This window comes from Rhinopithecus roxellana, chromosome 3, assembly GCF_007565055.1.
Source record: "Rhinopithecus roxellana isolate Shanxi Qingling chromosome 3, ASM756505v1, whole genome shotgun sequence".
In the NCBI taxonomy this organism is placed as follows: Eukaryota; Metazoa; Chordata; class Mammalia; order Primates; family Cercopithecidae; genus Rhinopithecus; species Rhinopithecus roxellana.
In genome coordinates, this window is record NC_044551.1 from 146653883 (window position 1) to 146672517 (window position 18635).

At 34.7% G+C, this 18635-nt stretch overlaps 1 protein-coding gene across 1 annotated transcript in view; it reads left to right on the plus strand.

The window, feature by feature from the left end:
* HOMER1 (homer scaffold protein 1) overlaps positions 1 to 18635 on the plus strand; it is a 137533-nt gene that overhangs the window by 59470 nt on the left and 59428 nt on the right. The window contains 3 exon segments of the mRNA XM_010364098.2: positions 3413 to 3544; positions 7432 to 7524; positions 15461 to 15600. Of these exon segments, the coding sequence (XP_010362400.1) occupies positions 3413 to 3544; positions 7432 to 7524; positions 15461 to 15600 (365 nt within the window).

An 18635-nucleotide genomic window follows, 5' to 3' on the forward strand; every position in this document is an offset into this window, starting at 1 on the left:
TAATTTTGTCATATTTTGTAACTGTCTGGTTTAGTGAAGTTTGACAGATACTAAATATTATAACCTGAGACTCTAGAGTGTTTCTTTCTTTTCCTTTATTTGAACCTTGAGTTCTCTGTAATCTGTTTTGTTTCTGGGCCCAAATGACAGATAACATGCCTCCTTTATTAGAAAGGAGGGTTAACAGAGATAACAGAAAAAGATAACAATCCTCCGTTGTTAGAAAGGAGGGTTAAATGTTGTATAGAAATAACGATCAACTGAGTTGTCCAGTGTCCAAGAAAAGAAATCATATGGAAGTGAGTAAATAGATTTCATTTGCTAACTTAACCTTCACCAGATTAAAATACTTTGAGTTATTTTAAAGGAAGGAATTTTAGTGATTAACACATAATCCTCATGTGTTCTTCCCATTGAAGCAATATGAAATGTTGCTCTTGCATTTTTCCATTTCTGAATATACATTGCTGATTGTAATTATTAGAATCATAAATGTCTTTTGAAAAGCTTTTTGTATTGTTTTAACAAAATCTATCTTCTGTAGCAGAGTTATATTTTCTGTCACATTTTCTAATTACTTTTCTAAACTGATGCTATTAACTGCTTCAGTTCCTACGGGAGTGGTTGTTTTTTAAGTCAGCAGTAGTGGTTTATTTGACTCAGCTAAACAAGTGTTTTCTCCATCTCACCCCCCACTTCTGCTCTTCATGATTGAGTTGGAAACCCCTTAGGTGCCCTGCCTAGAAAACATGCACTTGTTCTCACTTAACCCCTCTGCTGTGCATATGAAGTTTGCTTTAAGGTTTTCTGATTATGCTGCAGAGACCTCAGCATGGTCAAGGGCCAGGATCAGGGCACTCTGTGTGATCCGTACATGAGGTAGTAATGACACTGCATTTCTACCTCTTTTCCTTAAAAGGACTAGAACTCCAGGGTTGAGAGACATATTTATTTTAAAGAACTAAAATTTTTCTTTTAAATGCGTTCTACTCAAAGAAGCTAAGAAATAAAGCTTTTTAAAAGTATGGGATCATCTATCATTTTAAGGTTTTCTTCATTAAAGAACAAGTAATACAGAGACAAGGAAAGGGTCAGAATGGAGATTAAAATAAAACTCGTCAAAGCAGAAAGAAGTTAATTTGAAATAGTTAAAATGAGGGGGCTTAGTGACCAACTAACAGCACATTGGTCAGTTTTCTTAGATGCCTATAAAACCTGTTGTTGACTCACTTTTGAGTTATTAGGGTCATGTATAAAATGCCCTTGTCTTTTAGAAAACACAGAGATCCCAGTTCAGACGTGCCCTCCTCAGGACCAGCAAATCTAAGGCAGTGCCAACCAGTCTTGACTTCTTGCCTTTCACTCTTTCACATCCTGGTCTTCACAGTACTTACTACTGTCTGAAATTATATTGGTCAGTTATTTATTTACTTGTGTGTTTACTGACTCCTCTTATTCTAGACTGTAATCTGCAATTACATTGCCCCTCTTGTTGTGTCTCAAATTTTTAGAACCGTGTTTGGCATTTAAAAGGTACTCAATTAAAGTTGAATGAATGAATGATTCCTTACCATTTGTTAATAAATTATTTCCTATTTAGTCTTTGATGACTTCATTTGATGCCGTTCAAGTTAGAGCAGTTATTAGCCACATTTTACAAATCCGAAATGACATGCTAAGAAAAGCAGTTTTTGAACTGAAGGGTAAGGAAACTGTATAAGTATGAATATGTAAATTTTGTCTGAGGTAAAAACACTTAATTGAGGATAAGGGCTCTCATATAATTACAGTGGACATATCTTCTGTCTGAGAGGAAGGAAGGGACCACTCTATTTTACTGTTTTTTTTTTTTTTTATAGTAGGACAGGTGTCATGCATTCATTTTTATGACTTCTCCAATACCTGCATAGCTCTTAAATATTTACTTTTATACTGTTGTTCACATGGTAAGCAAATTTAGTTTTGTTTAGAAAATGCTCACATGGTAAGAAAATTTAATTCAGAAAATGCTTGATGTTTCATTCCACATTTAAGAGTTCAGCAGATGACTGCTTATGAATTTGTTAACATCTGTCTATTACTATTGAAATCACTTTCTAATCTTAAATTTGGAGTGCATTAGACTAAAAAAATGATTCCCCCTCACTTTTATGGTATTAGCAAAGAGAATGAGGTAACATTTTATGATAGTTGAAATTTATTATGGTGATCACCAAAGTTAACATTTAGTAACATGCTAAAATGCTAGTTTTCTAAGAAATTATGTGTGAAACAAAAATGATAGCAATTCTCAACATCACGAATCTATACCACTTTATGAGAAAAGAAATGAGTATGCAATTGACTCTTGACACTGGTTTGAATTATGCAGGTTCACTTATATGTGGATCGAAAAATAGAGTATTTGTAGGATGTGAAAACCAAGTATTAGAGGGCTGACCTCATATATGCAGGTTCTGCAGTGCTGACTATGGGACTTCAGTATGCACGGGTTTTGGTATACACAGGGGTCCTGGAACCAATCTCCTGAGTATAGCAAGGAATACCTCTATATTTAGAAGTTTGTAAAGGGAAAAAGTACTAAATGATTGCAAGTCTTTTCTGTATCATAATGTATTTCAGGTAAATCAGCTTGAAGAAAACTCAGTTACGGATTTTAGAAAATCAGTGTCGGCCAAGCACGGTAGCTCATGCCTGTAATCCCAGCACTTTGGGAGGTTGAGGCGGGTGGATCACGATGGCAGGAGATCAAGACCATCCTGGCTAACATGGTGAAACCCTGTCTCTACCAAAAAAATACAAAAAAATTAGCCGGGCATGGTGGCGGGCATCAGTAGTCCCAGCTACTCAGGAGGCTGAGGCAGGAGAATGGCGTTAACCCGGGAGTTGGAGCTTGCAGTGAGCCAAGATCGCGCCACTGCACTCCAGCCTGGGTGACACAGCAAGACTCCATCTCAAAAAAAGAAGAAGAAGAAAATCAGTGTCATATTTTCTATGTATGTTTTCATTTTTGAAAGATTCTTTAGAGGGTGGTACCCTACTTTTAAATAAACCACTATTAAGGCCTACTGTCTTCTAGTGATTATCATCCAATATTAATAAATGTCGATTCTAAACATTGAAAAAGAAAAAACTGATCACGTTAAAAACTCTGACATTTTTTGGATCATAGGTAAACTTATTTGAGTGTAAAATGTTGAAATTTTTGATAGTGTCATCATATTTATATTTTAGTTAACATATTTCCACACTATCACTTATAATGCCAGAAACTATTTCTGTAACTATCTTTATGTATTTAACATTGTGGCTTATTGATAATCCTAAGCTTTTATGTAACTGAATGGTCTTGTATTTAAACGCCTGTTTGCTGATTTTTTTGCTGGTTACTCATACTTGCTTTATTTTTTAGGCAATAATAAATAGTACCATCACCCCAAACATGACATTTACTAAAACATCTCAGAAGTTTGGCCAGTGGGCTGATAGCCGGGCAAACACCGTTTATGGATTGGGATTCTCCTCTGAGCATCATCTTTCGAAAGTGAGTTAAATCATAAAATTTGAATGAAAATCTTCATCTTCAAGTCATATATCTTAAATATATAATACCAAATGGGGAGTATAAAATATAGGAGAAATTTATTTAATATTCTTGGAACAACAATAGTGACTTCAGAGCAAGAAGCAAGAGATCATTAGATGCTACTGTCACTTGGAAAATGTATTGTACACATTAAAAACAGTCACCATTGGTTGAGAAGGATTTATGTGGTTAATTGTCTGTATGATAGGAATTAAAAGGTGGGGATTATCACTTCAGAATGGATTTTTGTCAGAGATTAGTACCCTTAATTGGAGATGGTCTGCAACATATGCAGTTACCGAGGTCTTTTGAATTGTGAAAACTCAAGTTGACAGTGATATAGATTTCAGCATTTTGATGTGACAGCAGGTACATACAGATTACTGTGTTTAGGGGAAATTGTGCTTTATCTGGATGTGGAATACTCTGAGTTCTGATGCAGTGCAGACGGAGATACTATAGACATTATGAGGACTTTTTAGATAATACTCACCAAGTGACCAGAAAGGCCAATAAAATGCAAAGCATCACCAGGGTGAATATTGGAAATAAAACAGTTCTCCTGTCAATAAGCAAAAGGCAGGTAATGTTTATACCAGCAGCACCTTGGGTTCTTGTGGATGTTACACAGAAAATAATATATAAGAAAAAACAATCTCATTATACTAAGTGATCAAGGAGAAAAGTAAAACTCACTTTTCTCTTCAGATCTTGTGCCTGCCAGACCTAAAGATTTATTCTTAAAACCTCTGTTTGAAGCATTCAGTTAAAAGAATAACCATGTATTTTAAATACTTTACATGTGATTTGGTATATGCAGGATATGATATAAAACTCAAGCTAGAGAGTTGAAATTTTTCAAGTGCAGAGAAATCAGGCTCAAAGATATACACCATTTATACTTACATTAAACTTTAAGCTGTTTTGCTTTAAAGAAATTATTCTGTATTCAAATTCTTAAACTGGGTTCTTTTTAGAAATCTTACACCTGGTGTTGTGAATATATATTGAATCTATTTTGTTTTCTTCTAATTATAAACATTTCTTAACACAGTTTTCAAGTGTTTTTGTTATCTTTTGGATATGAATTATAGCTTAAATCTGAATTTTAAGCCTATTTTAACTTTTGCCTTGGTGATTATAAATCATTTTCTGTAGGATGATTAACACAAATATTAAAGCTGGGCACAGTGGCTCATGCCTTTAATCCCAGCACTTTGAGAGGCCAAAGTGGGCAGATCACTTGAGGCCAGGAGTTCGAGACCAGCCTGGTCAACATGGCAAAACCTGGTTTCTACTAAAAATACAAAAAAATTAGCTGGGTATGGTGGCACATAACTGTAATCCCAGCTACTTGGGAGGCTGAGACACGAGAATCATTTGAACCCAGGGCAGTGAGCTGAGATTGCGCCACTGCACTCCAGCTTGGGTGACAGAGCAAGATTCTGTCTCAAAAAACAACAACAATGAACAAATATTATCTTTTTGGTTTCTCTTGTACACATCTTATTCTTTAAATATATTTCTTGAACTGTGGTAAAGATAAGAGTTTTACATTGAAAGTATCTCAACATAACTAGGATACAGGTATCCAGTGAACATTGCTCTTCCATAAACAGTTTTGTTGAGAAATTTTATGTTTATTCTAACACTTTTGCCATCATTCAGAACATTTTTAGAACTTGGTGTTTTTTTGTTTTTTTGTTTTTTTATTGCCTATTAAAGACTATCGCAAAAAAAATCTCTAAATATATCTACTTGCCGAATTTTTTAACTTGACAGTACAAGAACTAAATCGTGGATTATTTTCTCAAATAAACTTGGCTTAAATGCCTTAAGTGCTTTTTGGGCTAAGTAATTTTCTCTATAAATTAAGTTCTTCATGACATCTTTCAAGTTACTGAGCAGCTAGCTAATGTAGTAAAGCAATAGTTCATTAACTTCTGTCAATTCTACTCTTTTCCTTTGTTTGAACTTTTCTCTGAGAATGGCTTTTATTTATTTTTTTTAGATTTTTTCTTCTTTAAAGTTAGCGTATACTTTTGACCAGCCTTACTGGTGGTAAATCTCCTAGTATTTGAAAGTGGGTTGAATATTGGGAAACAGCTCTTAAGCTCTTGGAGCCAATTCGAGCTTATATACTCATGGAACTTGGCTCCAAGAGCTTAAGATCAGTCTCTTCAGAATGTTTTGATCCAAAGAAGACAAAATCATAATTTATTTTTCAGGCTACCTTGTAGACTAATTTTGGTGTTTTGCAGACTGTAGGAGGCTCAAAGGAGTTTATGATATTTTACATAAACGAAGCAAGTACATAAATATTCTAGCTTGTTTTATCAGTTAAAAGCCATGAGTAAGTCAAAACATTATAACGGTTTGGAGAAGGCAATTCTAGACAAAGACATCTCAAAATAAGGGAAAGTAACATCGTTGAAAAAAAAATGTATGGTCTCTTAAGATTGACCGGTATGAACAAAATTCCAGCTGTGCTTGGATTGTTAGAGTGCTTACTAAGTTGTATTTTGTTATCATGGAAACCTAAGCTGTCACTTTTTTCTTTTGCTGAAAACTAGGGATATAAAACTTAGCTATAGTGTAGATTTTTACGAAGTTGCGAAGGCTTTTAAGCATTAACTGTTGTGGAATGTTAAATTAGGGTAAGAAAAACCTTGTATACTATTTCAGATTATATAAAGAGAAGTTTTGATTTGATTTCATTTCCACCAATGTGAGTGAGACCCTTGTAGCTTTGTATTCAGATATTTTACTGTTTGGAGATACTCTGTTCAGTTAGATGAGTATAGCAGCACAAATTCACTTTACTGAGCTACAGATTATAGGTAGAAGTGACAAGGTTTAAGGTAAGAAGGAAAAGTTGTGATAATGACGACTTTAATTTTGACCCTCCTCCATCTCTCCAAGATTAGAGTATCACAAGCCTTTCCTTCCAAAATTTTTCTTCCCAGGATGGAAATGAAATCAGAGTTGGTTTATGGAGATTTGAGAAAGGAACTATAATTTCATGTTTTAATTACCAACTCTAACAGATACTATAAGTTGCATAGAGATGTGGGGTTTTTAAATGTAGTTGTTATGTAGTCTTAACTTACTCTCACTGATAATAGTGATAGACTAGCTTCCACTTCCAAAACATAAATAGATATTCCTTGTGGCCAGGATGTTTTATAGTTTCCTATGAGTTCCTAAGAATTAGTGTTTCATGTACAATAATTTTTGTTTTGAAATTGTTATCCATCTTAAAGACCATTGAGTATTATTCCTTTCTGCTGCTATACATGAGCTGTTTAGGAATCGTCGGAAATTAATTTTTAGTTATGTCAGTTAGTGAAAATAGTAAATATTGCTATTTGTATTAGTGAAAATAAAATGCGTTGTGTATTATGAGAGTTTATATTTTAGTAGAATTTAAAAGTGTTTTCTAAATACTGTGATGTTTACAAAAAGTGGTTATTTGTGAAATTCAGTTTTCTCAATGATAAACATAGCACAGTATGCCTATGTTTACTGATTCTTTCCCTACCTTAGTCTTAGTAAATTATTTCTGACCAACCAGGAGTCCTTTTGGTAAGCTAGCTGACTCTGAAGTCTAACTTAGATATATCATGATGTTTTGAAGAAGATTTGTCAAAATACTTCATAGTGCACAAATGTTTGGAATTAGGTTTCATTTCCTGTCATTTTCATAGTAGAAGCTATAATTGGTTTGGAGGCTATATTGCTTGTGTAGAGTCAGTTATTCAGAAAATGAATAACTTTACTGAGGTGAAAGTGGGCACTGTGACCTATTTTTATTTGGTTAATGTATGTAGTCTTTATACATTCAGTTTGCAGAGAAGTTTCAGGAATTTAAAGAAGCTGCTCGACTAGCAAAGGAAAAATCACAAGAGAAGATGGAACTTACCAGTACACCTTCACAGGTGGGTTTATCATTCCTATTCTTAATTATGAACCTTGTTCATTTCACATAGTATCCTTTATGCCAGAATTAAATATCCAAAGTACACATAGAAATGCACCCGTTACTGTGGTGGCTCACACCTGTAATCCCAAGACTTTGAGAGGCTTAGGTGGGAGGATTACTTGAGCCCGGGAGTTCAAGACCAGCCTGAGCAACATAGGGAGACCTCATTAAAATTAAATTAAATTAATTTAAAAAAATAAAAATAAAATTAGCCAAGTGTGGTGGTACAAGCCTATGGTCTCAGCTGCTTGGGAAGCTAAGGTAGGAGGATCACTTGACTGGGAGGTCGAGGCTGCAGTGAGCTATGATTGTGCCACTGTGCTGCAGCCTGGGCAACAGCAAGACCCTGTCTCAAAAAGAAAAATAAAGAGAGAGAGAGAGAGAGAAATACATCCTTTACTTAATTTGTACTGGTGGGAAAAGGTTTTTCTATATGCCAATGCCTACAAGAATATTTTTAATCAAAATTTCAGTTTAGTAATTCAATTCAAAGTATTTAATGTGCTTGTAACTTAGCAAAAGTACTTAAATATCATGTGATAGTCAAATGTAACCACAAAGGGAGTCACAGGAAAAGTTCAGGAAAACAAGTTTATTATACTTGCAGGTCCTAGAAACAGGGAAAGTCTTAAGGTGGTCAAGAGACAGAAAGCAGGAGTGAGGGGAAAGCCGAGGTAGAGCCTTTATTGGAATTTCTATGGGAAAGGCAAAGCAGAGGGGGAAATAGTTTAGGATTGGCTGGGTTGAATAATTTCAGGGGTCTCTAAACTATAGGAGTGGTCCTTCATTGTCTGGTAACTGGCCCTGGGATGGATTAAGTTAGAGGAATATTGTCTCCTGGGATGTATGGATCAGATAGAGGAGGTATGGCTCTGGATTGGCTAGTTTGCATATCAGAGACATGCTCTGGACTGGGCTCTTGCTGTCCTTAAGAATTAGCTAGCCCTAGAGGGGAGAAGCAGTCTCTTCCCAGCCAGAAAATTTTTTTAAAAGATGTCAGAATGTCGTAATATACATAAAGTTAAAATACGTGCACACGCATGCACACACGCACAAACAATAGGGTTTGTTTTACATACTTTTATTATTTATTTATTTATTTATTTTGAGCTAGAGTCATGCTCTGTCACTCAGGCCGGAGTGCAGTGGCATAATCTCCGGTTGCTGCAACCTCTGCCTTCCAGGTTCAAGTGATTCTCATGCCTCAGCCTCCCAAGTAGCTGGGATTATAGGTGTGCACCACCACACCTGGCTAATTTTTGCATTTTTAGTAGAGGTGGTGTTTTATCATGTTGGCCAGGCTGGTCTCCCTGGCCTCAAGTGATCCGCCTGCCTCGGCCTCCCAAAGTGCTGAGATTACAGGCGTGAGCCACTGCCCCAGCCTGTTTTACATACTTTTAAAGTATACTTAAATCTGACAGTTGGAACATCTTTATGCTTAGCACTGAGACAATGGTTATAGGTTTTATAAAAGTATTACTTTTTCTTTGAACAAAGGACCTTTTACTTGTCCATCATAATCTTCCTTCAGTTGGAAGTTGTATCTCCAAGTAAAGTTGATTAAATAGTTACATTTTGGTACTTTTATAATACAAGGGTTTTACTGTATGATTAATATAGAATGCCACTATTTTCAGCTTTTTAATAGTAGGCTTTTCTAAAATTAATTTTTATTTTAATTGTTTCCTACGAGTAGGATTCAGCTCTTGGCTGTTCTCCTCTGTAGTAATTGTTTCTGAACTGTACTCAGTAGCTTTTATGGAAAGGAAGAATCAGATATTACAAATGTTTCTCTGGAATGTCAGTAGTAGCAGATTTACATGGAACTTTCTTAAAGTAAATAGGAATTGCCTTGGAATTTAATAACTAACCAATGATTGGAACATTTTAGAAAATTATGTATTCTTTATCTCCCTTTCCACTTCTATCACCCAGCTCTATTTGGAAAACTCTACTGGTATAGAGAGTGGAATTTTTTTTTTTAAATAAGAATAAAGGAGAGCACTGTTAAATATGCTTAAAGTACATATTCCCTCATAGACTAAAGGTGTACCCTGGATTGAAGCCAAAGCTCCATTATGCATCTGTACATGCAGTGACCTGGAATAACTTTGATGATCATTTGAAACTTCTCTTGAATCTGTCTTCTCTAAGTGCTATGAAAGTGTAGTGATACTTTTAAACATAAAACCCCATTTAAAATTAAATGCCAGTACATGTTGGGAGCTCTAGTTCCTCTAGTGAATGATTCCAGTATTATGAGAAGATGCAACAAACAGCACATTCAGTAAAAGAGTACTCAAAGGATTTTAATAAAATTGCAATGGATTAAACTTTGCCATTGTAATTAGTTTCTGTTTCTGTAATCGTAACTTCTGTTTTAGTTGAACTGGTCATGAACCATTATAAGTTGCTGCTAATACCTGTTCCTCTTTGGTGGAAGGAATGACTTTAAGCCTCTGCTTTGATTAAAGGAATATATAAAATATGCTTATATTTGAAAAATACTATGAAATATAAAGAATAAGGAAATATCTTAAGTTCATCACTATTTGAGAGCCAAAATATATGGACCTTAATTTATCTTATCAAAACATTTGAAGCCTAATTGTCAATTTAATATACAGAAGCCAGAGAGAATCATTTTTTTAAAAACGTTTATCAGTTCAGCCAGGCGTGGTATGCACCTATAGTCCCAGCTGCTCAGGAGCTAAGGTGGGAGGAGCTTGAGCCCAGTGGTTTGAGGCTGCGGTGAGTTATTACAATCACGTCACTGCACTGCAGCCTGGGTGATAATATCTAATGTGTCTGTTCTAGTTTGAATTATATGACCATTGGCCATGCCTACCCTACTTGATTCTCAGTGGTTTAATCCAGTCTGCTGAATTAATGCTGCCTGAAGAATGTAACATTACTGTGGAATTTAGCAAAAGAACGGTTAAGTGGGATAATTGATAATAGGTTAAATAGGAAAATCGATAGTAGTAGAAACTTGGTTGGTCATAGCTTTTGTTTTTATTTGAGGGAGGTGTAAGAGACTGGTTAAAAGTTTGAGTCAGACAAACCTAGATATAAATTACTTTTCTGTTGCCATGTAATACACTTGGTTGTTTAATACAAGTGTGTTTATATGTTTGTAACATGAGTATTACGTTACTTATAGAATCATTGATCATCATCAATAAATACGGTAACGACACAGTGTCAGGTCATGGTTAGTAATGGGAGTTCTAGAATCTGAATTTGAAATTGGGCTCCAACCCTTAATAGTTTTCTTAGCTTAGGCAAGTCACTGTTTTTCTTCCTCTATAAAATGAGAATGAGAACAATATGTTCTTATTAGGAATATTGTGAGAATTAAATGAGGATTACAGAGTACTTAGCATATAGTAGATAATAGATAAATATTAACAACTGATGTGGTTGTAATGGGGAGGATGATGATGTAAGGCCTTAACATCGTGTCTGGCACTAACAGTTGTCTTTAAAAATGCAGATGTCTTAATTGTATATTTATACAATATGTATTTGAAAAATACTGTGCATCAGAATTCTGCATCAGAATTCCCTGAAAGACTTGCTAAAACTCAGGTTGGTGAGCTCCACTCCCAGACTTTCTGATTTAGTAGGTCTAAGATGGTACCCAAGTATTTATGTTTCTAACAAGTTTCTAGAAGATACCGAAGCTATTCCTATGTTAGATATTATATTGTAGAATATTATATATGCCTAATTCAGTTGTGAGTTTTATTTTAATTTTTTAGCCATTTACATTTTAGTCATTTCAAAGTATTTAGCCTGGTTTTCATTAAAATAACCACTCTAGTTTTGCATTCAAAATCAGTAGTTTACATGGTACTTAATTCAGTTTTACAGTTATATAAATATAATTGGCATAAACAGGTTTGGGACACATACAGCTGACTCTTGGTAAGCATTTGATGCAGCTCGTGGTTGCAAAATATTCAAGCAGAGTGACAGTTAATCCACTAACCCTAAGCATCAATCAACCAGTATACTTTACATAGCGAAGGAAGAGCATAAATTAATCCAGAAAGTCAGATTATAAGAACTTCTGTGGTTGTCACAAAATGGATTTCAGAAATGGTGGCTCTGGATGGTGACCAACTAGAGGAAAAATGTATGACTGAGGATATGAGGATCTTGTTTGAGAGCTCAGCCTCATCTTCCTTTATGTATCCTCCTGCTGTCTTCTTTCTTTCCATTCTCACTGCCATAGGATCTCAACACTATTAGCTCCTCCCCCAATTTTTCTGTCAGACCCTCTGCTCAGAAAACAGTGGTGGTTCTCATCTTTGTTTAAGTATAAAACACTAGAATGGACTGAGTCTTCCGTGAATTTTTGTTAAATGGTAAAGAAAGGGCCCTATTTTCCTTAAGCCAACAAGGTTGAAACTGTAATGGGAATTTCAGGTTTTATTGGCATGAAATGGAAGGTGGTAGTGATATTTGGTATAGTGGGTCATGGCAGTGCTGCTGCGAACCTCCCCAGCCCACCCTTCCAATATGCAGTAGGTCATTGATAACACCCTAAAGGCTTGTCCTAGAGTGAGGGTCAAGGTCAATTTTTTTTCCATGTGTCCCAGAATATTTCTCATTTTTTGACTTTTGAGCCAAAATTTCATTTGTGGGTTTTATTTTAATTTTAAGTTACCCACTTCACAAATGGGTAGGAAGAGAGAATTCTTAAGAAGCATTTCCTGAATCTCACATCTGTGCTCAGGTGCCTTTTTTATAATAAGTTGCATCTGTTAGTTTTGGTTTCCTTGATATTCTCTCAGATTTGTACTTCTAAACATGTATTTTTTCTTCAGTGCTACTGTTCTTTTTCTTACTGTAGATTATTTGTTTCGGTGGGAATTATAGGGAGAGTTTCTCAGAAACAAAATGAGATGTAAGTGGTTTTATTTTCTCAAAGGAAGGATATAAAGTCAATAGAAAGGATCATTTGATCTGTCTTTATTTTGTTTTATTTTTTGCTTTTTTTCATTTTTCTTATCAGCTTTGGGTATACACACACACACACACACACACACACACACACACCCCAAAAAAGAATAACTGAAGTAGGATGTTTAGGAAATTACACAAAATTTAGATTAAAAAAGAAATAGATGCTTAGAATATATTAAATACAAAATATGTTTCAAGTACTATTTTTAGCATATGCAAAATTTCTGGAAGGTTTTACAGAATACTTTTGGCTACCTCTGGGGTAGTTGGAGGGAAAGAGGGTTTCAATTTCCTTTTGTGCCCTCATGTACTGTTGGAATTTTTTCTTATGTCTCATCAGTAAATACTAATTTTATATTTTAAAACTAACTTTTAAAAAACCCAAGTTCTCAATTGGTTCAGAATAAAAAATTAAAAAATAAAATAAAATACCATGCTTTGAGTGGGCTTTTTGTTTTTCATTTTAGGTATAATGACCTAGGATAACTATGCCTTTACTTAAATATAACTAATATTCAAGTTTTCTGAAGAAAAACTTGCTGCTTTGAGATGTTAGGATTGCTACAACCTCTATCCCTTTCTTTCTCCCCTTCTTAACTTGCCACTGGGAATAGTCTTTCTACTTTAGTAGCATTAACATTTGTAGCCTCCCCAAGTTCCATGCCTCAAACCCTGCTCCCTCTTATGTTACCCTCATCCCAGAAGATGGTAACAACCAGGAGTCAAACTGCTACTGCTCTTCCTCTCTCTCTTTTGATCCTAATGTATTTTTGCACACTCTTGTCAACCAGTTCCAGCAAATCCCTGAGTTAATCCTTAATTACTAACCCTGGTTATGCCCTTTAAGTTTAATAGGTAATTTGCTTATTTTTATTTTTATTTTTTATTTTGAGATGGAGTCTTGCTCTATTGCCCAGGCTGGAGTGCAGTGGCATGATCTCTGCTCACTGCAACCTCCACCTCCTGGGTTCAAGCAATTCTCCCACCTCAGCCTCCCGAATAGCTGGGACTACAGGCACCTGCCATCATGCCCAGCTAATTTTGTTTGTATTTTTGTAGAGATTGGGTTACATCATGTCAGCCAGGCTGGTCTTGAACTCCTGACCTCAGGTGATCCCCCTGCCTTGGCCTTCTAAAGTGCTGGGATTACAGGTGTGAGCCACTGCGCCCAGCCGGTAATTTGTTTCTCTTATCATTTCTACTGAACTGAATCTTCAGCAATTTAACTGTTTAGTAGTTTGCACATTCAATGTTTTATTATTTTAGTTTGGCTTGGCCTGTCTTGGAGAGTAATAAGCCTGATTTGTTAATACCAGAGATTATTATTTTATGGTTTCTTACTGGCTGGTTAAATTTTTTCTGACTAATTAATATGGTCCATAACTGACCTAGAAGTAGTCGGTTTGTGATTGCTATTCCCATTATTCACTTAATAGGATTTGACTTTGTTGTAAAACATTTTTATATTGTCACATTATACTGTAGATTTTATTCGTGCATTGACTGTCAGCTAATGGAAACAAAGCAGATTTAGGAGAAAGATTTAATAAAAACGAAATTAAAGATCAAAATAGAGGTTCTACTGAAAATTGAAAAATGGTTAAGTGATAATGTGGAATTAAGAAAGTATCCTTTTGATCTTTAACAGCTTGTATAGTTTATAGCATTATGGAACTATTAATTAAAATACTTAAATGTGAAATAAAATACATACAGCAGTATAAAACCAGAAGTCCCAAAAACGTAAGTCTCACCACATTAATATTTACATATTTTTTTCTAGCACTTCATGTGTAACATTCTAAATGTGAAGGATATAAATATCATAACCCAGTTACTGTTTTACATTCTGAGTTTTAAAAATTATATGCATTTTGCTACATTGCTCATATTTGTCTTGTTTTTATTAGAGGAAATCTTGTATTTTTTTAAGTTGACAAATTATGATCATTCCTAACCACTGTCCTGTTGGACACTTATTTTTTGCCCCCAAATATAGACAGATATTTCAATTGTGACATTTTATTGCCCAGGGATCATAAGAGGTCCACCAAGCTGCTCTTTAACAGTCTGGTTTTAGCACCTCCTCTAGTTAATAGGTCTATCAAATGACTCCTCATTCTGATTTCCAATATCAAATTTGGTTAATCCGATGGTGGCAGACATAAGTGTCAGCTTGAGCTTCCTTTTAAATTCAATTTATTTAAAATGAAATAAATTTTAATGCTATTTAAATAAATTTACTTTGAAAGACAAATCTTAATGAAAAGTAGAAATAAGACAGGAAATTTTGTGAAGAAAAATAATTCCATTATGAGTACCAGACAAGGTAAGCTGAAATGCACTAACATCATTTTAGATAATAGGTTATAGAGACATTTCTTCTTGCTTTTCTAAGTAGCTCTATAGGGATTGAAAAGTAGGGCAGATAAAACGTACTGCAAATTTCATTCACCCCTTTCCTCATCCTCCCCCCTCTTCATCCAGTTCTTCTCCTATACCCCTTCCATTATCTACTTCTTCCACCAGAATCACATCTTCGTGTGTTTTTGTGCATCTTTTCCTCTGAAGTATAGTAATTCTTTGAATATCTTTTATTCCGACCAATTAGTTATATAAACCAAACATTTTTCGGTTATTTGAAACTGTTTCTAAATTGCATTATATTTCCATTTCTAAATTGTATGTTTCAGAGAGTTTTCTTGTGAGTAGCCCAGCTTCCAAAACTTTTTCTCATAGCTTGCCATGAATAAAAAATAAAAATTTCCATGTTTTATTTTTTAAGTCTTTGACTCAAATTTCAGTTGAAATTTGGTTCATCAGTTAGCATACATCAATGGCAGTTTTAACCTAAAGATGATATTGTGTACTTTAACAAAAGTGTAACTATTCTTTATCCTCCACCCCCTTTTTTAAAGGAATCTGCAGGTGGGGATCTTCAATCTCCTTTAACACCAGAAAGTATCAACGGGACAGACGATGAAAGAACACCTGATGTGACACAGAACTCAGAGCCAAGGGTTGAACCAACTCAGAATGCATTGCCATTTTCACATAGGTACAGATTCAATTCAGCAATCATGATTAAGTAAATGTGTAAATATGGAAATGTTTGGTTTCAGGAACCCTTGTAGTTACAAGCTTTGAGTGGAAATTCTAGGTTGACTTTGACTTTTTTTTTTTTTTTTTTACTGCTTCTGTTAACCTCAGAAATGAAATACACAAACTTTTTATTAATTTATAGTTTATAGTTGCATAGATGGACTGCAGTGAACATTTCCTTTATGTAGAAAAAGGAGCACTAGGCTAATTACAGTACAAATTGTTTTTCAGTGAAATAAAATCTTGTAAGTTGCTTCTACCTGTCTTTTAACATAGCCTCTAAAAGGCCTGCTTTATTAACCTGGTTTCTATTTTTGTGTATGTTCTTGAAGGTTGTAAGTTGGAATTTTTTTTTTTTTAAGTAGGCTTTCCACTCTGAAATTAAGCTTTATCATAGTCTGAGGTGATCTCACCACATGATTTCACGGAAGGAAACAGTGGGATAACTTTTAGCATGGGTTTGTTAATGTTAATGGCAGATTTATCTTTGTACACCAACTAACAGGAGATAAGTCTTCACTTGCTTTTGAATTTTAAAAGAATCTGATAACTCTGAAAACATATAATTTATCCTAAATGTGTTCCAAACCAGTTACATTAATTATTGGCTATACTTGGTATATTTGGGATGTAAGGAGGTCTGTGCAATTGCAATCTTGAAAATGTAAAACAAATACCTATCAGTCATCCATTTTAAAGTTAATTTTTTATCCTTCTTTGGAAACTTTTCACTAGGTTAGTTTTAGTTAAAATTAGGAAAACAATTTTCCTTCATTGTACGTTTCTTTTGGGGACAAATTAAAAAAAATCCTTTGGCATATTAAGCAAAATTGAAGTGAAGTGAGATACTCTTCAACTGTCTTTCTCATGAGAATTTTTATTTTGATTGAAATTTGTTGAATATTAAGGGCATAGGATTAAATATAGTAGAGGCTAAAATTGAGAGACCTCATTGTCAGGCTGAGGAAGAAGAAAAAATTAGTTAAGATTTTTTAAGGAATGGCCAGGTGCAGTGGCACATGCCTGTAATCCCAGCACTTTGGGAAGCTGAGGTAGGAGGATCACTTAAGGCCAGGAGTTTGAGACCAGCCTGGGCAACATAGTGAGACCCCTGTCTCTACAAAAATGTAAAAACTTAGGCCAGGCATGGTAGTGCACACACCTCTTAGCTGCTTGGGAGGCTGAGGCAGGAGGATCACTTGAGCCTGGGAATCCAAGGCTGCAGTGAGCTATGATTGTGCCACTGTACTGCAGCCTGGGTGACAAAGTAAGACCTTGTCTATAAAAAACAAAAAGTTTGTTTAGGAATGAACAGAGGAAAACTGACTATGAGGCTATTCTAATTTGTTGCTAACAGTGCTAATAATTTTACGTAAAACAGTAGATATATTGTGGAGTTATAGATTTATTGTTTTATTGTGGTATAACCATATTTTCTATTTATAGTTATAAAGATGACTGAACACATGAAAAATTTTAGTTCTTTCGATCTGAATAATATGTTTACATTATATAGTCTTTTAAAATATGCAGTTACAAGTAAATAATCATATTAGTATGCAATTTAAACAAATATTTTACTATATTGAGGAAAGGAAAAATTTTCTTGCTATTAAATTAGATTTAACATATCCATTTAATAAACAGACTTACAACTTCACCAAATGTAATTATATACTTGATTTCTTTGGCTTATCTGTGTTGAATACTGTAGCATTTAGAAATAAGAAATTTTGTATTTAACATTTGTAAAAGCTATTTGTAGTTTACTTTATGCACCTAAAATTTTCCAATGTCTACAATTTTGTCAATCCTTGGTATTTGGAGTTACTACCTGGAATTGGTCTTCTCCATAGTTTTTCTCTGTTCTCAAGAGTCTTTAATAAGAGTTACTTTGACTTGAAGTACGTAGCTGCTTTGACTACTGGAATTTATAGATGAGTCATGAAGATACTTGACGGAGTTCTGAATATAAAACTTAACAGGTCAATTTAAGTTTTTAATTATGTGAGAGGTATCACATAATCTTGTAGTTCTTGTTGAAAAATACTTCACAGGATTTTTTAAGACATTCTCTGAACTTGTTTTGGTTTTACGTTAGTCAATATTAATTAGTATTCAGCTAGTTAGTAGACTGAAAACAAAATTTCCACCTGAGGTGTAGAACATTGAGTATTTTAAGTTAATGCTAGAATCCCAGAATATCAGAGCTAGAAGAGACCTCAGAGATGATATAATCCATGATTTTCCGAACTGTGGTAGTTTGATATCAGTTTAATAGGCCATTTGTGGCTTTCTGAAAAATGAAATATAATGAAACCAAAGAGAAAACATTAGAGTAAAACTCATATTGAGAGTAGAAACTGTTTCAGTAGTGTACGTATATGTGTGTGTGCTGATTACAGTGTAAAATGTCAAAGTTTGAAAGTGTGTGCCTTTGGCATGTGGAAGACTAAATCCCAGAGGTTGGATGAGTTGCCTAAGTCACACAGTTCATTAGTAACAAATGTGAGTCTACAGCTCAGCTCTGATCCTGGTATACACTGTCAGTTACAGTTCATTAGGCAAATACCCAATACAAGCACATTGTTGTGTCAGGAAGTTAGTAACTGTTCCTGTCCTGGGAGACCTGTATAGAAATAAGATCCATGTTTCATGATTAGAAAAAGAATATTAAAATAAATTTTATTGAAATCTAAAACTCACAAGTTTTTAAACTGGGCACACTATTATTTTTTCCCATCGCAAAGGAACACAATTAACTATTTATTTATTTATTTATTTATTTAGAGACAGTCTCACTCTGTTGCCCAGGCTGGAGTGCAGTGGCTCAATCTCGGCTCACTGCAAGCTCCACCTCCCGGGTTCACACCCTTCTCCTGCCTCAGCCTCCTGAGTAGGTGGGACTACAGGCACCCGCCACCACGCCGGGCTAATTTTTTGTATTTTTAGTAGAGATGAGGTTTCACCCTGTTAGCCAGTATGGTCTCG